This window comes from Rhinoderma darwinii, chromosome 4 (assembly GCF_050947455.1).
Source record: "Rhinoderma darwinii isolate aRhiDar2 chromosome 4, aRhiDar2.hap1, whole genome shotgun sequence".
Lineage (NCBI taxonomy): Eukaryota > Metazoa > Chordata > Amphibia > Anura > Rhinodermatidae > Rhinoderma > Rhinoderma darwinii.
Genome location: NC_134690.1, coordinates 298,993,699 through 299,014,527, shown reverse-complemented (window position 1 = coordinate 299,014,527; position 20,829 = coordinate 298,993,699). Strand labels below are relative to the sequence as shown.

Genomic DNA, 20,829 nt, shown 5'->3' with positions numbered 1-20,829 from the left:
ATGATGCAAACTTAAGTAGACATATGGGAAATATAAACTAGTAAGTACTTTGTGAGGTATTACTATCTGTTTTACAAGCAGATACATTTAAATTTAGAAAAATGCACATTTTTGAATATTTTCTCTAAATCTTTTACAAGTGTTTTTTACAAATAAATATTGAGTTTATCGACCAATTTCTTTCACTAACATAAATTAAAATATGTCACGAGAAAACAATCTCAGAATCGCTTGTATAGGTTAAAGCATTCCAGAGTTATTACCACATAAAGTGACACGTCAGATTTGAAAAATCGGCTTCGTCCTGAAGGCTCAGTGCTGAAGGGGTTAAATATCATAAAAATAAAATATGCTCCTTCTGATTCTATATGATTTTAGATGTGTCCCATTAAAAATTCCAACTGTGGGCCTAAGGGAGTCCCAATGAATCCTACATTTTATATGGGCTAAGAAAATAGAGAATAAATTAAAAAAAACTTGCATTGTTGCGAATGGGAGGCATGGGGTCCCAGACATAATACGATATTACTAGGCAACATTAGTCGAACCTGTAAAGGCTTTTTGTAATTCGCCACGGTAAAATAAATGGGTCTACTTGGAATCCATCGTTTGTGGTATGAATTCATTATATGGATTATTTATGTGCCATCTACTAAAACTAATAAAAACAAAAATCTTATTGGATTCTGTGTCACTTTATGTGGTAATAACTCCTGAATGCTTTTACCTATCCAAGCGATTCTGAGATTGTTTTCTTGTGACATATTGTACTTTATGTTAGTGAAAAAAATGTGGTCGATAAATTCAATATTTATTTGCGAAAAACTTCAAAATGTAGCAAAAATTAAAATTTTTCTAAATTTCAATGTGTTTGCTTGTAAAACAGATAGTTATACCACACAAAATAGTTACTAGTTAACATCCCCCATATGTCTACTTTATGTTTGCAGCATTTTTTTTTCACAGCCTTTTATTTTTCTAGGACGTTACAAGGCTTAGAACTTTAGCAGCAATTTCTCATATTTTCAAGAAAATTTCAATAGGCCATTTTTTTCAGGGACTAGTTCAGTTCTGAAGTGGCTTTGAGGGCCTTCTATATTAGAAAGTCCCAATAAATCACCCCATTTTGAAAACGGAACCCCTCAAAGTATTCAAAACCACATTCAGAAAGTTTCTTAACCCTTTAGGCATTTCACAGGAATTAAGGCAATGTAGAGGTGAAATTTACAAATTTCATTTTTTTTGCCGAAATTCATTTGAAATAAAAAAAAAAATCTGTAACACAGATGGTTTTACCAGAGAAACGCAACTCAATATTTATTGCCCAGATTCTGCAGATTTTAGAAATATCCAACATGTGGCCCTAGTGTCCTAATGGACTGAAGCACAGGTCTCGGAAGCAAAGAAGCACCCAGTGGATTTTGGGGCCTCCTTTTTTTAGGAATATATTTTAGGCACCATGTCAGGTTTGAGGGGGTCTTGTGGTACCTAAACAATCGAAACCTCCAAAAGTGACCCCGTTTTGGAAACTACACCCCTCAAGGCATTTTTCTAGGGGTATAGTTAGCATTTTGACCCCACAGTTTTTTTGCAGAATTTAGTGGAATTAGTCTATGAAGATGAAAATCACCTATTTTTCTGTGGAAACATAGAAACTTTTCATTTTTACAAGGAATAAAGGAGAAAAAGCACCCCAACATTTGTAAAGCAATTTCTCCCGATTACGGCAATACCCCATATGTGGTCGTAAACTGATGTTTGGAGCCACAGCAGGGCTCAGGATGGAAGGATCGCCTTTTGGATTTTGGAGCACAGATTTTGCTGGATTGGTTTTCAGTGCCATGTCGGGTTTGCACCGCCCGGAGGGACCAAAATAATGGAAACCCCCCAAAAGTGACTATTTTGGAAACTACCACCCCTCAAAGAATTTTTCTAGGGGTAAAGTGAGCATTTTGACCCCACAGGATCTTTTTTAGAGCTAAGGTGACCAAAAAACAGCGATTTTTGGCGCTTTAAATTCTTTATTTCTTACAGCGTTCACCGTGCGCAATAAATTACGTTTTACTTTATTCTGCAGGTTGGTACGATTACGCCAATACCATATGTGTATAGTTTTTTTTACGTTCTGCAGCGTTTCAACAATAAAATTACGTTTCTATAAAATAATTTATTTTCTGAGACACGCTATTCTGAGCCGTAACTTTTTTAATTTTTGGTCAAAAAAGCTGTGGGAGGTCTTTTTTTTGCGGGGCGGGTTGTAGTTATTATTGGTACTATTTTGGGGTAAATGCGACTTTTTGGTCACTTTTTATTCTAGATCTTGGGAGGGATGGTGACCAAAAAATAGCTGACATAGTTTTCCGTTTATATTGTTTGCGGCGTTCACCGTGCGGAAAAATTAACATTATAGTTTCATAGTTTGGGTCGTTTGAGGCTGATCTTCATAGGCTTCCACACATGGCATTCCCGGAGGCCGTTGCCTGGCCTCCGGATGCCATCACAAGCATCAGCAGCCCCCACAATTGCATGGGGGCTGCTGATGTGCTACAAACCCCCTACATGCGGAGATCGCAATTGAGCCCCGCATGTAACGGGTTAATTGCCAAAATCAGCAGCGATGAGCCACTGATCGGCAACACTGGAGTGTCAGCTGTCGGGGACAGCTGATCTCCAAGTTCCCGATGCACACCTTGTCGCCGACAGTGTGCATCAGGAACGACACAGTGACTTCCTGTCACTCTGACAGGAAGCCTATCAGGACCAGCCGAAGGTTGGTCCTGATGGGCTAACGTCCATGACAGACACGGAAGCCATTGTTTGGCTTCCGTTTGCCATACTAACTATCGGCAAACCCCGCGATTTCGGACCGGGGTCTGCCGATATGTTAGAAATCCCCAAAATTCGGCGATTGCAACCGATCGCCGAAATTAGCGGCAAAGGACCGCTGGTCGGCAAGAGTGGAGTGTCAGCTGTCGGCGACAGCTGACCTCCCGGTTCCCAGTACACACTGTCGCCGACAGTGTGCACCGGGAAAAACTCAGTAACTGTACGTCCTCGTGCGGGAAGTAACCTCCCGCAACGACGTACAGTTACTTACTCGTGCGGATAGGGGTTATGTTTAGGTGCAGGGTAAATATTTACCTTTGGATGGTAATTTTATTCGGACAATTAGTAAATGATGGATAACAGAGAATAATAAGCCCAAAATTTGGGGACCTACTTATTATTTATTTATTTCTGTTACTTATATAGCGCCAACATATTCCGCAGCGCTGTACAGAGCTCCTCACTTACTGTCCCCATTAGGGCTCACAATCTAAATTCCCTATTGGTATGTTTTTGGGGTACGTTTTGTTACTTAGACTGCAACATTTCAAAACAAATCATATTAGGAAATGTGTTTATATGGAAAGACATAAAAGGACAAAAAAACTATATCTGTATTGGAAATGACATATTTAACTATGTATTTGCTTAAAGCAAGAATACCAAACGTGAAATAAATGGATACTGGACTGTTATTAGATTATACCAGCAAGTATACTGATCTAGCAGGATCCCTATGCGCTGAGTAAATCAATGGAGAGAAGTGCATGACGCTGCTTGGTCAGCGTCCTACACTCCTCTGTACAACACCCACTTGGTCTAAAGTAAAAACACGCCCACTTGGGCATTAAGAAACTAATTAGCATAAAGCTAAAATTGATAATAACGTGGTAAAAATAGAACGTTTTTCTAAATAAAAAGCACTGCGGTCACCTACATTACAGCGCCGATCTCCTTATGTAGGAGATAGTGTATAGGCACTTATAATGTGGTGACAGAGCCTCTTTAACTCCTTCCCTCTTTTGACCATCCTGACAGAGCCTCATTTTTTAAATCTGACATGTTTCACTTTATGTGGTAATAACGTCGGAATGCTGTTACCCTTCCAAGCGATTCTGAGATTGTTTTCTCGTAACACATTGGACTTTGTTACTGGCAAAATTAGCTCGATACATTTCGTATTTAATTGTGAAAAACACCAACATTTAGTGAAAAATTATGAAAATTAGCATTTTTCTACATTTAAATGCACCTGCTTGTAAGACAGGCAGTTATACCACACAAAATTGTTGCTAATTAAAATCCCCATTTGTCTACTTTAGATTGGCATCGTTTTTTGAACATCCTTTTATTTGTCTAGGACGTTACAAGGCTTAGAACTTTAGCAGCAATTTCTCACATTTTCAAGAAAATTTCAAAAGGCTATTTTTACAGGGGCCAGTTCAGTTGTGCAGCGGCTTTTAGGGCTTTATATATTAGAAACACCCAATAAGTCACCCCATTTTAAAAACGTCACTCCTCTAAGTATTCAAAACAGCGTTTAGAAAGTTTCTTAACCCTTTAAACATTTGACAGGAATTAAAGCAAAGTAGAGGTGAAATTTACAAATTTCATTTTTTTTTGCAGAAATTCATTTTTTATCAATTTTTTTTTTTGTAACACGGACAGTTTTAAAATCTACATTTTTTCAAAGAAAACGTAGGTTTAGCTTAGTTTTTCTAATTTTCACAAGGACTAAAGTGGAAAAAGCACCGCAACATTTGTAAAGCAATTTCCCCCGTGTAAAACAATATCCCATATATGGTCATAAACTGCTGTTTGGACGCACGGCAGGGCTTTGAAGGGAAAGAGCGCTACTTGGCTTTTGGTGCTCAAATTTAGCAGGAATGGTTTGTGGACGCCATGTCGCATTTGCAAAGCCCCTGAGGGGACAAAACAGTGGAAACCCCGCACAAGTGACCCCATTTTGGAAACTACACCCATTGAGGAAATTATCTAGATGTATAGTGAGCATTTTGACCGCACAGATTTTTTTAAGAAATTTTTGGAATTACGCCGTAAAAATTAAAATCTAAATTTTTTTCAAAAAAAATGTAGGTTTAGCTCATTTTTTTAACATTTCCACAAGGGCTAAAGGGGAAAAAATTTGTAAAGCAATTTCTCCCGAGTAATACAATACCTCACATTTGGCAATTGAGTGCAGATTTTGCTGGGTTGGTTTCTGGTCGTTATGTCGAATTTGCAAAGCCCCTGTGGGACCAAAACAGTGGAAACCCCCAGAAGTGACCACATTTTGGAAACTACACCCCTCAAGGGATTCACCTAGGGGTGTAGTGGGCATGTTAAGCCCACAGGTGTTTTGCAGAAATTAGTGTGCACTCAATGTTGCAGAGTGAAAATGTTATTTTTCCCATAGATATGCCGATATACATAAATGATTGCGCTGCGGATGGTGCAAAGTAAAAATTGTAATTTTTTCCTAGATATGCTATTTCAGTGGAAAATATGTTGTGCCCAGCTTATGCCACTGGAGATATCACAAAAATTGTTAAAAGGGTTCTCTCGGGTATGGCGATGCCACATATGCGTAAGTAAAACGCTGTTTGGGCACGCTGTAGGGTTCAGAGGGGAGGGAGCACCATTTGGCTTTTGGAGCGTAGATTTGCTTGGTAGTAGTTTTGTTTGAGTATTGCTGGTGTTTCCGTTTATAATGTGGGGGCAATGTAAGCTGGGCAGAGTACATCAGAGGCATAGCCAGGTGGTATAATAATTGGGTTAAAAAAAAAAATCCATAGATGTGCGTTACGCTGTGAAGCAATCCTTTCTGCAGAGGCCAGTGTCGCGCTGATAAATGGTGTCTTTACTTATCCCCCTTTTGGTCCACACTCCGCTCCTTTGCAGTTTGGGGAATTTTGCTGGAAAGTGTTGTCCTGGTATAATACGGGCACCCTCGCATCCAGCAGATATGTTTGGGCCCTCCCCTTCCTGGTTCCCAGGGCCTTGATAATTTGCCTCTTGAAACAGAAGAAATATTCCCCTCGGGCTGCACAACTGCATATTTTTTAATTTCTTACTTATTGAAGCCTTAACTAATTTTATTTTTTCATAGACGTAGTGGTATAAGGGCTGTTTTTTGCGGGACGAGCTACAGTTTTTATTGGTACCATTTTGGGGTACATGCGACTTTCTGATCACTTTTTATCCTATTTTTTGGGAGGCAAGGTGACCAAAAAAACGGCAATTCTGCCATCGTTTATTTACTTTTTTTAATACAGCGTTCACCATGCGTTATAAACTATATGTTAATTTTATTCTGCGGGTAAGTACGATTCCGGCGATACATAATTTATAGCACTTTTTTATGTTTTACAACTTTTTGCACAATAAAATTACTTTTGTAAGAAGAATGCATTTTTTATGTCGCCATGCTGTGAGAACCATAACGTTTTCATTTTTTAGTCGACGGAGCTGTATGAGGGCTTGCTTTTTGTGAGACGAGCTATATTTTATATAGGTACCATTTTTGGAAATATGCGACTTTTTGATCACTATTTATTCCGATATCTGTATGGCAAAGTGACCAAAAAACAGAAATTCTGGTATAGATTTTTTTTTTTTTTTAATTTCACGCCGTTCACCATGTGGAATAAATAACTTAATATTTTTATAGTTTAGGCTGTTACGGAAGCAGCGATACCAAATGTGTATGGTTTATTTCTTTTTTTCAATAATAAAAGGACTTGATAAGGGAACAGATCGATTGTGTTTTGTTTTATTACTTTAAGGCCCGATTTACACGAGCGTGTGCGTTTTGTGCGCGGAAAAAACGCAGCGTTTTGCATGCGCAAAAGGCACTTGACAGCTCCGTGTGTCATCAGTGTATGATGCGCGGCTGCGTGATTTTCGCGCAGCCGCCATCATAGAGATGAGGCTAGTCGACGTCAGTCACTGTCCATGGTGCTGAAAGAGTTAACTGATCGGCAGTAACTCTTTCAGCACCCTCGACAGTGAATTCCGATCACCATATGGAGTAACCTGTTTAAAAAAAAGAGGTTCGTACTTACTGAGAACTTCCCGGCCGTTGCCTTGGTGACCGTGTTATGCAGACCGGGAGACCAGTATTAGACCTTCAGTTGCCATTGCAGCCACCGGAACCCTTGCAATTTCAATGCTGGGGTTCCAATGAGCTGCAAACAACTTAAATGCAGCGATAGCTTTTGACCGCTGCATTTAAGAGGTTAATGGCAGGGATCAGAGCAAACTTCGGTCCTCACCATTACCCCAGGGTGTCAGCTATAACATGCAGCCAACACCCGGGGATGGTGGCACCGATTCAGCTTCTGAGCCGGTGTCCACTATTTGTCGTATGGATACGGCAAAATGCGGGAAGCACTAGCTTTCCATGACGTATCGATACGACAAATGTTGGGAAGGGGTTAATAGTGGTGTTGAAGTATTAGCAATACAATAGTGGCATTGAGTTGAATGGTTATGCACGGATATCTAATAACAATAAATACCTAACAATTGATAGTGACAAGGTCGACTGATCATCACATGATAATGCTAGAATATGTAAGAAATTTTATATTAATGGATGTTATTTTTTTGTCCTTATGTCTTTCCATATAAACACATTTCCTAATATGATTTGTTTTGAAATGTTGCAGTCTAAGTAGGTGGCCAAAAATTTTTTTGCTAATTATTCTCTCGTTATCCATCATTTACTAATTGTCAGAATAAAATTATCACCCGAAGGTAAATTTACCCTGCACCTAAACATAAGAATGCACATACTTACCAGTCTTGCAGCTGTGTGATGCCCTCTGAGGCCTCATGCACACGACCATATTTTTTCCCACCCGTAAATACTGGCGTAAATACGGGTCCGGTGTCACACGTATTCGACCCGTTTTGCACCAGTATTTTCGGGCCCGTGCCTGTAAATACGGGCCCGGTGTCACCCGTATTCCACCCGTATTTACGGGCAAGTTTTTGGCTGCAAAATTACACTGCACTAATCGGCAGCCCTTCTCTCTATCAGTGCAGGATAGAGAGAAGGGACAGCCCTTTCTGTAATAAAAGTTAAAGAAATTCATACTTACCCGGCCGTTGTCTTGGTGACACGTCCCTCTCTTCACATCCAGCCCGACATCCCTGGATGACGCGGCAGTCCATGTGACCGCTGCAGCCTGTGATTGGCTGCAGCGGTCACATGGGCTGAAACGTCATCCAGGGAAGTCGGGCCGGATGTCGAGAGGGACGCGTCACCAAGGCAACGGCCGGGAGACCGGACTGGAGGAAGCAGGAAGTTCTCGGTAAGTATGAACGCCTTTTTTTTTACAGGTTGCTCTATATTCTGATCGGAATTCACTGTCCAGGGTTCTGAAAGAGTTACTGCCGATCAGTTAACTCTTTCAGCACTCTGGACAGTGACTATTTACCGACGTCGCCTAGCAACGCTCCCGTAATGACGGGTGCACACACGTAGCCACCCGTCATTACGGGAGCTCCATAGACTTCTATGGGCTGCCCGTGCCGTTATTACGGCCTGAAATAGGACATGTTCTATCTTTTTCAACGGCACGTGCACCTTCCCGTAAGAAAACAGGAAGGTACTCTATCTACCACTACCACAATTTTTTCTCCACTATATCAGGATGTCACACCGTGCTCTTTATTCCTGATTTTAACCTGCCAAACATACTGGCCCATTAAACTTGGAAATAGTTCTTCCATTTTAAAATAACTGTCCGTGCTGGATTCAACCCCATTTTTTCTAGTATATGTTTCACTATCTGATTCCATCATCACACACATGACGTCACTTTTGCTCTCTGACCTGTGTGTTTTGGCGGTCTTTTTGTAATTTATCACACAGTACACGGTTAACCCCTTAGTGTCTAAGCCTGTTTTGGCTTTGTGGACACAGCCGATTTTTGCAAATCTGACATGTGTTACTTTATGTGGTAATAACTCCAGAATGCTTTTGCCTATCCAAGCGATTCTGAGACTGTTTTCTCGTGACATGTTGTACTTTATGATATTGAAAAAATGTTGTCGTTAAATTCAATATTTATTTTTAAAAAACACCAAAATTTAGAGAAAATTTGCAAAAATCTGCATTTTTCTAAATTGTAATGTATCTGCTTGTAAAACAGATAGTAATACCACACAAAATATTTACTAGTTAACATTTCCTATATGTCTACTTTATGTTTGCATCGTTTTTTGAACGTCCTTTTATTTTTCTAGGACGTTACAAGGCTTAGAACTTTAGCTAGAATTTCTCGAATTTTCAAGAAAATTTCAAAAGGCTATTTTTTCAGGGACCAGTTCAGTTCTGAAGTGGCTTTGAGGGACTTATATATTAGAAAGTCCCCAAAAATCACCCCATTTTAAAAACTGCACACCTTAAAGTATTCAAAATAGCATTCATAAAGTATTTTAACCCTTTAGGCATTTCACAGGAAATAAAGCAAAGTAGAGGTGACATTTACAAATTTCTATTTTTTTTTAATGAAATTAAATTTGTAATACATTTTTTTCTGTAACACAGAAGGTTTTACGAGAGAAACTGAAATCAATACTTATTGCCCAGATTCTGCAGTTTTTAGAAATATCTCACATGTGGTCCTAGTGTGGTAATGGACTGAAACACAGGCCTCAGAAGCAAAAGAGCACCTAGTGGATTTTGGTGCCTCTATTTTATTAGAATATATTTTATGCACCATGTCAGGTTTGAAGAGGTCTTCTGGTGCCAAAACCGTGGAAACCCCCCAAAAGTGACCCCATTTTGGAAACTACACCCCTCAAGGAATTTTCCAAGAGGTATAGTTAGCATTTTTAGCCCACAGGTTTTTTGCTAAATTTATTGGAACTGGTCTGTGAAAATGAAAATCTACTTTTTTTCTGAAAAAACATACAATGTTTTAGTTTTTACAAGTAATAAAGGAGAAAAAGCACCCCAACATTTGTAAAGCAATGTCTCCCGATTACGGCAATACCCCATATGTGGTAATAAACTGCTGTTTGGAGCCACGGCACGCCTCAGAAGGGAACGAGTGCCATTTGGATTTTGGAGCGCAGCTTTTGCTGGAATGGTTTTCGGTGCCATGTCGTGTTTGCAAAGCCCTGGAGGGACCATAACAGTGGAAACTCCCCAAAAGTGACCCCATTTTGGAAACTACACCCCTCAAGGAATTTTTCTAGGGGTATAGTGAGCATTTTGACCCTACACGGTTTTTGCTGAAATTATGGGAATTATGCTGTGAAATTGAAAATCTAATTTTTTTCTAATAAAATGTCATTTTAGCTCAGATTTTTTCATTTTTACAATAGATAAAGGAGAAAAAAAAAATATTTGTAAAGCAAACTCTTCTGAGCACAGCAATACCCCATATGTGGTAATAAACTGCTGTTTGGACACATGGCGGAAGTTAGAAAGGACAGAGAACCATTTGACTTTTGGAGCTCAAGTTTTGCTGGAATGGTTTGCGGCCCCATGTCACATTTGCAAAGCCTCTGAGGGGCCAAAATAGTGCAAACGCGGCAAAATTGACCCCATTTGGGAAACTATACCCCTCGTTGAATTTATCTAGTGGTATAGTGAGCATTTTGACCCCACAGTTCTTTTGCTGAATTATTGGCATTATGAAGTGAAAATGAAAATCTACATTCTTTCCACTAAAATGTTGAATTGTTTTCATTTTCACAAGGAATAAAGGAGAAAAAGCGCCCCAACAATTGTAAACCAATTTCTCCCGAGTACGGTAATACCCCACATGTGGTCATAAACTGCTGCTTGGATACACCACAGGGCTCAGAATGGCAGGAGTGCTACTTGGCATGTAGATTTTGGTTGATTGTTTTGCAGAGCCCCTGAGGTACCCATACAGTAGAAACCCCTGAGAAGTGACTCCATTTTGGAAACTATACCCCTCAGGGTAATCATCTAGGGGTGTACTGAGCATTTTGATCCCACAGGTGTTTCATAGATTGTATTAGAATGAGGTAGTATGAAAAAAAAAAAATAATTCCCCAAAAATATGTAGTTTTGCACCCAATTTTTTTTCCACAATGGGTAATAGGAGAAAAAACAACACATAATTTGTTACCCAATTTCTCCCGAATATGGTAATACCCCATGTGTGGCCCTAAACTGCTGTTTGAGCACATGGCAGAGCTCAAAATGGAAGGAGTGCCATGTGGGTTTTAGAGCACAGATTTTGCTGGACTGGTGTATGGGCGCCATGTCACATTTGCAGAGCTCCCTTAGGTACCAGAGTAGAGTGTAAAACCCTGAGAAGTGACCCCATTTTGTAAACTACACCCCTCAAGGCATTTATCATTTGCCTGGACATATGACAGGGTTTAGGAGTGAAAGGCGCATGTGAGACCTATTTTGGTGATTTTCGCAGCATTAGCCCACAATGGCAGGGCTCTGGGGTCAAATAGTAAAACAAACCCCCAAGTAGTGACCCCCATTTTGGAAACTGCACCCCTGAAGGCATTTTATTAACGGGTGTAGTGAGCATTTTGACCACACAGGTTTTTTTTTTCTATGATAAATGAATGCTCAGTGGATGGTGCAAAGTGAAAATTGCAAATTTCCACAGGTATATGCCATTTTAGTACACAATATTTTGTGCCCAGTTCATGCCACTGAAGACAAATACCTCAAACTGTTAAGCGGGTTTTCCCGGGTATGGCGATGCCATATATGTGGACGTAAACTGCCCGTTGGGCACGCTGCAGGGTTCAGAAGGGAGACAGCAGCATTTGGCTTTTGGAGCGCAGATTTTGCTTAGTGGTGGTTTTTTGGGGGGTTTTGCTGGTATTTCAGTTTATTATGTGGTGGCATATGTAAGCTGTGCGGAGTACATCAGGGGCATAATAAGAGGGTATAATAATGGGGTAAATAAATAATAATTCATAGATATGTGGCTGGTGTCGCACTGATAAATGGCGCCCGATCTTATCCGCTTTTGGAACACTCTGGACATTTTGCATCGCTATATTCTGAGAGACAGAACTTTTTTTTTTCTCCACCGGAGCTGGGTGAGGGCTTATCTGTAGATTTCATTGGTACCATTTTGGGGTACATGCGATTTTTTGATCACTTTGTATTTCATTTTTTTGGCAAGCCAGGTGACCAAAAACCTGCAATTCTGATGTTTTTTATAATTTCTTTTTTTTACGGCGTTCGCCATGCGCTATGAATGACAATTTTACGTTATTCTGCGGGTCGGTACGATTACGGCGATACCAGATGTATATAGTCTCTTATGCTTTGCAGCGTCTGCACAATAAAATCACTTTTGTTTAAAATTTATTTTTGGTGTCACCATATTCTGAGAGCCATAACTTTTTTATTTTTCCGTCAAAAAAGCTGCGGGAGGGCTTGTTTTTGCGGGACGGGCTTCAGTTTTTAATGGTATAAGTTTGGGGTACATGAAACCTTTAGATCCCTTTTTTTATTCTGTTTTGCGAGGGGTAGTGACGAACAAACAGCGATTCTGGAATAGTTTTTTATGAAATTTTTTTACGGTGTTCACCGTACGGGTAAAATAGCGTGATATTTTTATCATTTGGGTCGTTACGGACGCAGTGATACCACATATGTGTACTTTTTTTATGTTTTTTTGTTTTTCCTATAATAAAAGACTAATTATAGGAAAAAAGGCTGTTAGTGTTTTTTGAAACTTATTTTTTTCATGAAACTTATTCTTTTTTTACATTTTTACAACATTTTTATTAACTTGTTTTACCTTTTTTTTGTGTCCCACTAGGGAACTTGAAGGCATGAAGCCCTGATCGCTATTCTAATACACTGCACTACCAACATAGTGCAGTGTATTAGAGCTGTCAGCTATTCACTGACAGCAAGCCTATTAGGCTTCGCCTCCTGGCGGGGCCTAATAGGCTTCCGTACTAGGAAGCGATTGTTAGGCTACGGTTGCCATAGCAACCATAGGAACACCCGCGAGTGCCGATGGTTGTCATTAGCAACCATAGCGTGCGATCTAATCACTTAGATGCAGCGATAGCTGCATCTAAGGGGTTAATCGGCCGGATTGGAGCCTAGCTCCGGTCCTGGCCGTTCGAGCACGATGTCAGCTGTGACAAACAGCTGACACCCGCGCCCGTGGCAACCATCGTGGTTGCCGACAGGCTACAAGACACTTCGATGCATCGATCGTGTTGATCGATGCATCGAAGGAGTTAATCGGCCGGATCGGAGCCTAGCTCCGGTCCTGGCCGTTGCAGACGGGTGCCGGACATCTGATTACCGGCGGTGATAGCGCTGGCTCAAGCTGAGCCAGCGCCATCACATACACCACGTCATTGAGCTGTGATTGGTCAGGCTGCTTTGACTGACCAATCACAGCGATCGCCGGCAGGAGACCGCTGTGAATGGTCCCCTGCCGTCTTACTGTGCCGGTCAACTGTCATAAACAGTTGACGGCATAGTTCTGTCACCTTGTCCTTTGACAGGGTGACAGTTTTTAGCCAGGACGCACCGGTACGTCCCTGTGCCTCAAAGCACTTCAATGCAGGACGTACCGGTGCGTCCTGGTGCATTAAGGGGTTAAAGGGCTTGTCCACGCACAACAAAATTGCTGCAGAAATTCAGTTTAGGCTCTCCGCTGCGGCAAAAACGCACCATTTCCTGCGTATACTGTATATATATATATATATATATATACACATATATTTATATATATTCTCTTCCTACTCCCTCCTCCCCTCTCCATAGAAAGTTATAGCCAGGCAATGAAGTGAAACAGCCCCACCTTCTGCAGTCCATCTCCTCTGCTCTGTAACCAGAAATGGCCATTGCTTGACCACAGGGAGTGGACAGTAGATTGCAGGAAGGGAGACACCTAGTGGCAGTAACATCACACAGAATTCGCATGGATAAGAAAAACTGAATTTTAACAGTAAGTAAATTACAAAGTTGTTTTATTTCAGTTATACTATTACATTAACATAGGGCTGGGTGATTAATCAAATTAATTCGATTAATTCACCCTCAAGAACTCTCACGATTCTGTTTTTGAACAGAATCGATTCCTTAGTGGCGCCGTCACGCCATGCTGAAGGAGGAAGCTCTGCCCCTGCCGCCTCATCACTTCCTGGTCTGCCCCATTCGGTCTCTGCTTACTCATGGAACTGCTGTACTGTAGTGAACAAAATGATACAGTATGGAACAGCAATTCCGTGGGAAGCAGAGGTTCCTAGTACATAGCCACACTGTCCTGTAGATACTGCCGGGCTGTAGATTGCACCCCCTTGCAGATCGCACCCCCCCCCCTTGTACCTTGTAGAACACACCACAACACCCGACTTATAGATTGCACCATTGTAGATAACACCCCCCTTGCAGATCGCACCCCCCATTGTACCTTGTAGATCAGACCACAAACCCCCCCCCCCCCCCCCCCCTCCTCTCTTATAGATCGCGCCGCAGTAGCTCCTACTAGGAGCTGAATCTCCAGCCAAAGCGACGGCAACCACTGGCCGGGGATTCAGCTCCTAGTGGCAGCTACTGCGGTGCGATCTACAAGGAGGGGTGCTGCGATTTACAAGTGGTGGGGGTGTGATCTACAAGGGAGGCGGGTGGTGCTGCGATCTGCAAAGCTGGGGTGGGGGTGCGATCTACAAAGGAGGGGGGATGGTGCTGCGATCTACATGTGGGAGTGAGATCTACATGTAGGGGTGCTGCTGCGATCTACAAGGTGTGGTGCGGTCTACAAGGGGGTGCGGCACTGTCTACATGGGCACTTTGGCACTATATTGGGCGTGGCACTAGGTCGGCACTGTCACTATACGTGGGCACTATGTCACTATCTAACCTAACAAATGACACCCATCCTTTTTTTTTTTTTTTTTACGACCATGGAAGAAGGACTAGAAATGGATGAGAATTTGGAGACACACTGATGCAAAATGGACATGAAAAACGGACCATTGATCAGTTTTTAATGGCCATTTTTATTTCACTGATGTGTGATTGTAGCCTAAATGACTATGACGCCAGGAGTCCCATTCACATGTACGGCGATTGGGCCGCGAAATCCGTCTGACACACTCGGAGACCGGCTGAGGTGGTGTCGGGCAGAGTGGGTTGTTAGTGCACGCAGTTGCTCAATAATTATAGATTCTGTTAACCTGCTCCCTGCTAATCAATTAGATATAAATTTTTCCAATTGTATTTACGATAAAATAAAGCTGAGGTTACCGAAGTGGCGGGATTGTGAATAGACATCGCGTCCTGGCTGGAAGGAATGTCTATTCACTCTCAAGACACTTCAGTAACATTAATGTGTGAGTATGTGACAGCACGGCATGATCTCGCTTATCACTTTGTGCTGAATAAATGAATGGAGAGAAGTGTATGATGCTGATTGGTCAGCGTCATACACTTCTCTTTACAACGCCCACTTGGTCAAAAGCTAAAAATACGCCCAGTTGGGCATTAAGAAAGTAATTAGCATAAATCTAAAATAGATCATAACTTGGCCAAAATTTATAATTTTTCTAAATAAAAAACACTGCGGTTATCTACAAAACAGCGCTGATCACATTATGTACAAGATAGGGCACTTATAATATGGTGACTGAGCCTCTTTAATGCCTACCTTTGTCAGGGCCTAATAGACATGCGCAATACGATCTTTCTGCTCTCCGTTCTAATCGGCACTACTGCGCATGCGGCGAGTAAAGAGCAGGGATGCGCGCGCGTTACAGACAGTATAGGGCCAGACATGCACGCGCTTATTATGCTGACTGGGCCCTGTCAATCAATATAAGAAAGGAGGGAGTTGAACTAGGGAGCGACATAGCATTTAGGAGCAACGGTGACGCCCTCGTTGCACCTAAATGCTCATTAGAATAAAGTTAATAAAACGGATTTTTCTACAAAGGAGACAGACAGCAGAAATTGTAAATAAACGTTAAAAACAGGTTAGTCCCTTCTACAATACACTAGTCTAATACGGACATTCTGGTGACAGACTCCCTTTAAGGGGCTAATATAGTAATGCCAGGTCACGTGACAGGCAGGGAAGATGAGGCTACACATGAGAGAATTGGGAACTTTTTAGCAGTACTCTCTGGGGCAGATGTAGACACACCATGCCTACGTGGTACCAAAAGGACAGGGTTTCCCCGTTGTGCAGGACTGCAGGTTCATTTTAAGCAATGACCTCTATAGTTCTCCCAGTTACCACATCATTAGAATTAGTGCTTCATCTGCCGCTTCTATCCGCTCACCTGCATGGAAATGCGCCGGTCACATGCTGCCCCGGAACCAGGAAGTTGGGTCCTTCAATCCGGAGGAACGCTTTGCCGGGTACGCTGCGTTTACTAATTTCTCTCCCGAGGAGGCGGAACGTAGCGGCTGAGAGCGGAGTATGGGAACGGTTTTGTAAGCATTTTACGTTGTACTGGGGCACGCAAACTGGTTCGTGACGGTAGGAAGTGCCCTTAGGAACGCATGGTATGATCACCACGCACAGGAGCACTAGTATTGACACCAGCCTCCATTGCTGCCTTGTATTATCCATGTAGAACTAACAACACAGCTACTGATACATCATGTGTTATGAAAGTGTTTCGTTTTACCATAGATTAGAACGGGTAAAGGATATTCTTTTGCTGATCCTTAGGTTTTAGGCCCCATGCACACAGCCGTAAAAAATCACTGTACTTGCGGACCGCAATTATGGACCTTCCCTGTTCTATTGGCCGCGGACACCTTTCCGTATTGCTACAGATAGGTGTCCGTGTCGGGAATTATAGCTCGAAAATGCAGCCCGCGGCCGGCAGTGCCTGCAAATGCGGGCCGTGATTACCGGCACGGCCGTGTGTGTGAGGCCATGCACACGACAGCAAAAAACCTCAGTTTTTGCGGACCGCAAATGCGGTCCGTAAAAACGGAGCCATTCACTTTCATTGAACACTGACACCTTTCCGTAGCACTACGGAAGGGTGTCAGTGCCGTGGAAATGTTCCGGGAATTATGGAACATGTCCGTTCTTTCGCATTTTGCGGGCCGTGCTCCCATACTTTGTATGGGAGCACGGCCCGAAAATGCGGCTGTCAGTCAGCGGCCGGCCGTGCCCGCAATCGCGGGCCGTGATTGCGGGCACGGTCGTGTGCATGGGGCCTTAGTATGTAGGGATCCAGGGGCATAACTAGGAAAGATTTGGCCCCATAGCAAATCTTTGACTAGCCCGCCCCTTGTAGATTGCGCCCCTCACCTTTCCCTTGTAGGTTGCGCCCCCACGTTCCCCTTGTAGGTTGCGCCCCCACGTTCCCCTTGTAGGTTGCGCCCCCACGTTCCCCTTGTAGGTTGCGCCCCCACATTCCCCTTGTAGGTTGCGCCCCCACGTTCCCCTTGTAGATTGCGCCCCCACGTTCCCCTTGTAGATTGCGCCCCTACGTTCCCCTTGTAGATTGCGCCCCCACGTTCCCCTTGTAGATTGCGCCCCCACGTTCCCCTTGTAGATTGCGCCCCCACGTTCCCCTTGTAGATTGCGCCCCCACGTTCCCCTTGTAGATTGCGCCCCCACGTTCCCCTTGTAGATTGCGCCCCCACCTTCCCCTTGTAGATTGCGCCCCCACCTTCCCCTTGTAGATTGCGCCCCCACCTTCCCCTTGTAGATTGCGCCCCCACCTTCCCCTTGTAGATTGCGCCCCCACCTTCCCCTTGTAGATTGCGCCCCCACCTTCCCCTTGTAGATTGCGCCCCCACCTTCCCCTTGTAGATTGCGCCATATATCAGCCCCCTTCCTGTAGATATAGCGACCCCCAAACAAATAAAACAAAAAACTTCATACTCACCTAGGCCCGGTACCGCGAAGAACGGAGTGATTCAACGCCGACGGGATCCTTGCGTAGGCTGGCGTGATCCGGTGATGTCATCACGCCTTCCTGCGCTGAGTTACCGTCCCTGCGCCTGATAGGCTGCAGGCCTAACGTGGCCTGCAGCTTATAGTATTAATTTGCGTCTGCGTCCTGAGAACGCAGATACAAGTGAATGTGGCTGTCGCTAGCACCGGGGCACCCTGCGGTGCTAGCGACGCCACCAGGCAGGAGGGGGCCCATAACGCCTTGCCCATAAATGTTATTAGCCGTGGGCCCACCCCTCCACCTAACGCTGGCTCTTCCTTTAGCCTAGTAAGTGGTAGAGTAGGGAGATACTTCCATAGCGTTCCATTGCATTGCCATAGCGTTCAATAGTGTCTGCTAGCGGCACCAGCGGGTATGGGGGGGGGTAGTGACGGCGGGCGGCATGAACCCCCCTCCATGCCGCGGATCCCAGCAGTTATGCCATTGTAGGGATCCAATGTTGAGCTTGACATTAAAATCTTTGCTTTTATTTTATTTTTAAGAGGCAGCTGGCAGAAGCAAGCGCTTAGTAAAATCTGAGACTGCCTAAATACAAGGGGGGGGGGGATTTTATTAATACTGGCCTTTCATACTGACTAGTCTTAATATAAAGAAATTTGGAGTGAGATGTGAAACATGTTGCATCTTTTGGTCATAAAAACGTATACTCATTGCTCTTCTCCCCTCCAGGTCTCCTCAGGTTTCAACGTCATCAGTGCTGTGTCACATACAACATCCTGACGCTGCCCGGCATCAGTACAATGTATGAGCTGCTGCATGTGGAGGAAGCCTGAGGGGATGAGAAGGGGAGAATAGGAGTGGTGAGATGAGCGGTTTTTTATTTAATTGTCTGATGGGGGAGTGGCAATGTACGAGACCCAGCAAGGACCTCTACCTTGCCATACCCCACAGAGTTGGAGGGAATTGTGGGCAACATCACTGCAAGCACAAAAAGTCACAGATGCCGCATTAGGTTGGTCAGACTGAAAACGTAAACAGGCATAAAGTATTGTTAGGCGCAAACTGTCAGACTTGGCTCAAGAGTCCAGTTTTCAGTATACAGGAAAACTGTTGACATAGTTCACTAGATAGTGTGTGGGCGAGAGTCCGGTAGCATTTCACAAATTGTGGATTGCTAATGATAACGTATCCTCAATAGGGTTCCCCGTCCTCCAGATATCCCTATAAGGCTGGGTTCACACGTGGCGGAATTTCACTTAAATTCCGCTGCGGACACTCCGCAGCGTTAATCCGCAGCGGAGCCGTTTCTCCATTGACTTTCACTTTAATTTAGCAGTGTTCGTTTAGACGATGCGTACAATTACAACTTCAAGAGGCTTTTCCCATAAAGTGGCAATGTCTAAGAAAGATGTTTTTATTGGTTTAGTAATTTTCCAATTTTAATATGTGAGTTATAATATTTTTTTTTTTTAGAAATAACGGAAGGAGGGGTCTAGAGGTCATGCCCCGGATAAAGCTGGGACGCGAAACTCGGCTCAAGTGTGGAACACGTGTGTTTAGTCCATTCTAGTCTTTTGGCTTGTTTTTATGCTACAGGCGATTTTACGTTCGTGTGCATGGTGCCTCAGGCGTGGAACACGCAAATATTTTGGCTTGTTTTTATGTGGTTTTATCCTTTCACGTCTGTGAATATAATAAAAAAGCTTTGAGCAGTAAAATAGCAGAGTGATTGTAGTATGTCACTATTTGTGGCTGTTTTTTCTCGTTTTTTCTAAATTTTTCTCTTATATAGGTGTATTTGGAAGAAGGATAACCATATTGAGGATACTTTGTTGTAGGGCTGGGCGATTTTGCCAAAAAATAAAATACATTTTTTTTTTTTCTGTTTATTTAACAGTAAGACATATTTTAATAAATTATTTTCTTTATATAAATAACTTTATAAGATATATTGCTGTCATTATTGTATGTAACTTCACAACTTTTAACTCTGCAAATCCTTTTTTTTTTAAATCATAAATACAACTGGATATCTAATTGATTATAACTTCTGTGTTATATACTTCTGTGAATCTATAATCAATGATGCACCGCGTGCACTAACATCCCTCTCTGCCCATCACCACCTCAGCCGGTCTCTGATATTGAAGGCGGGAACCGTCTAAATTGCAGCAGGGCCAGGTAGATAGTGCCATGTGGCCACTCTGGGGAGAGATCACATTCTAGTGTCTGAAGTCTGAGTAGGACCTTGTGAAGTACCACCCCATGATGGGTTTTTAAATAAATGACATTAAGGCAGAATTCACATGACCGTGATGATTGGACTGTGAAAAATGGCCTGAGTCTCAGCTGGGCCCGACCACGGTACATGTGAGCGGGACTCCTGGCATCATAATGAATTAGGCTATAGTCACACGAATGTCCATTTTGCATCAGTGTCCCTCCAAATTCTCTTCCATTACCAGTCAGTCTGTCCGTTTCTAATGGCCGTTTGTCATCCGTTTTTCATGGACATAAAAAAAAAAAGACGAATTTCATTTGTCAGGGTTTTTTTTTTGTCCCAGTCACCTGAAAACACCACAGTGCCCATGTAGATAGTGACGCAATGCCCTGTAGATAGTTCCCACATATGGTGACAGTGCCCACATAGTGTCAGTGTCCATGTAGTTAGCACCAGGGTGGTGGTGCGATCGGCAAGTGTGGTGGTGGTACGATCTTCAAGAAGGGTGCTATCTATAGCGGGGCGGTTTGTACAGGCTGGTGTGGCTATATGCTAGGTGTCCCTGCTTCCCCACGGAACTACTGTTCCGTACTGTATCATTTTGTTCAGTACAGGACAGCAAGGACAGAACGGGGCGCTGTTTGTCCTCCTGCAGCACGGCGCGACGGCCCCACTAAAGAATCAATTCAACAGTTCTGTTAAACAGAATAGTCAGAGGCCTTGAAGGTGAATTAATCAAATTAAATTGATCGCCCAGCCCTACTTTATTGCCATTTTCAACCGGCAATTTGTGAAATACTACCTGACACACTATGAACTATATCAACCTTGTTCTTATATGCTGAAAACTGGTCTCTTGAGTTAAGTCTGGTAGTAAATTATAATAAATTTGTCAAGCCGCTGCAGGTGTTGTATAACATGTT

General features: G+C 42.9%; 2 protein-coding genes across 14 annotated transcripts in view; one reads left to right on the top strand and one right to left on the bottom strand.

Moving 5' to 3' along the window:
* Positions 1-16,239, bottom strand: part of ADAT2 (adenosine deaminase tRNA specific 2) — an 85,098-nt gene extending 68,859 nt beyond the window's left edge. The window contains exon 1 of one of the 4 annotated variants that reach the window (XM_075862659.1): positions 16,105-16,239. The gene's annotated coding sequence lies outside the window, so the exon portion shown is untranslated. The other 3 variants (XM_075862662.1, XM_075862660.1, XM_075862661.1) reach the window with 3 other exon arrangements.
* The window catches only part of PEX3 (peroxisomal biogenesis factor 3), a 219,380-nt gene continuing 214,568 nt past the window's right edge, over positions 16,018-20,829 (top strand). For 2 of the 10 annotated variants that reach the window (XM_075862647.1, XM_075862645.1), the window contains exon 1: positions 16,018-16,242. In XM_075862647.1, coding sequence (XP_075718762.1) covers positions 16,033-16,242 — 210 coding nt within the window. In that variant the 5' untranslated portion in view covers positions 16,018-16,032. Of the gene's footprint in view, positions 16,331-18,414; positions 18,546-19,158; positions 19,236-20,829 lie in introns of all 10 variants that reach the window. The other 8 variants (XM_075862653.1, XM_075862655.1, XM_075862654.1 and 5 more) reach the window with 8 other exon arrangements.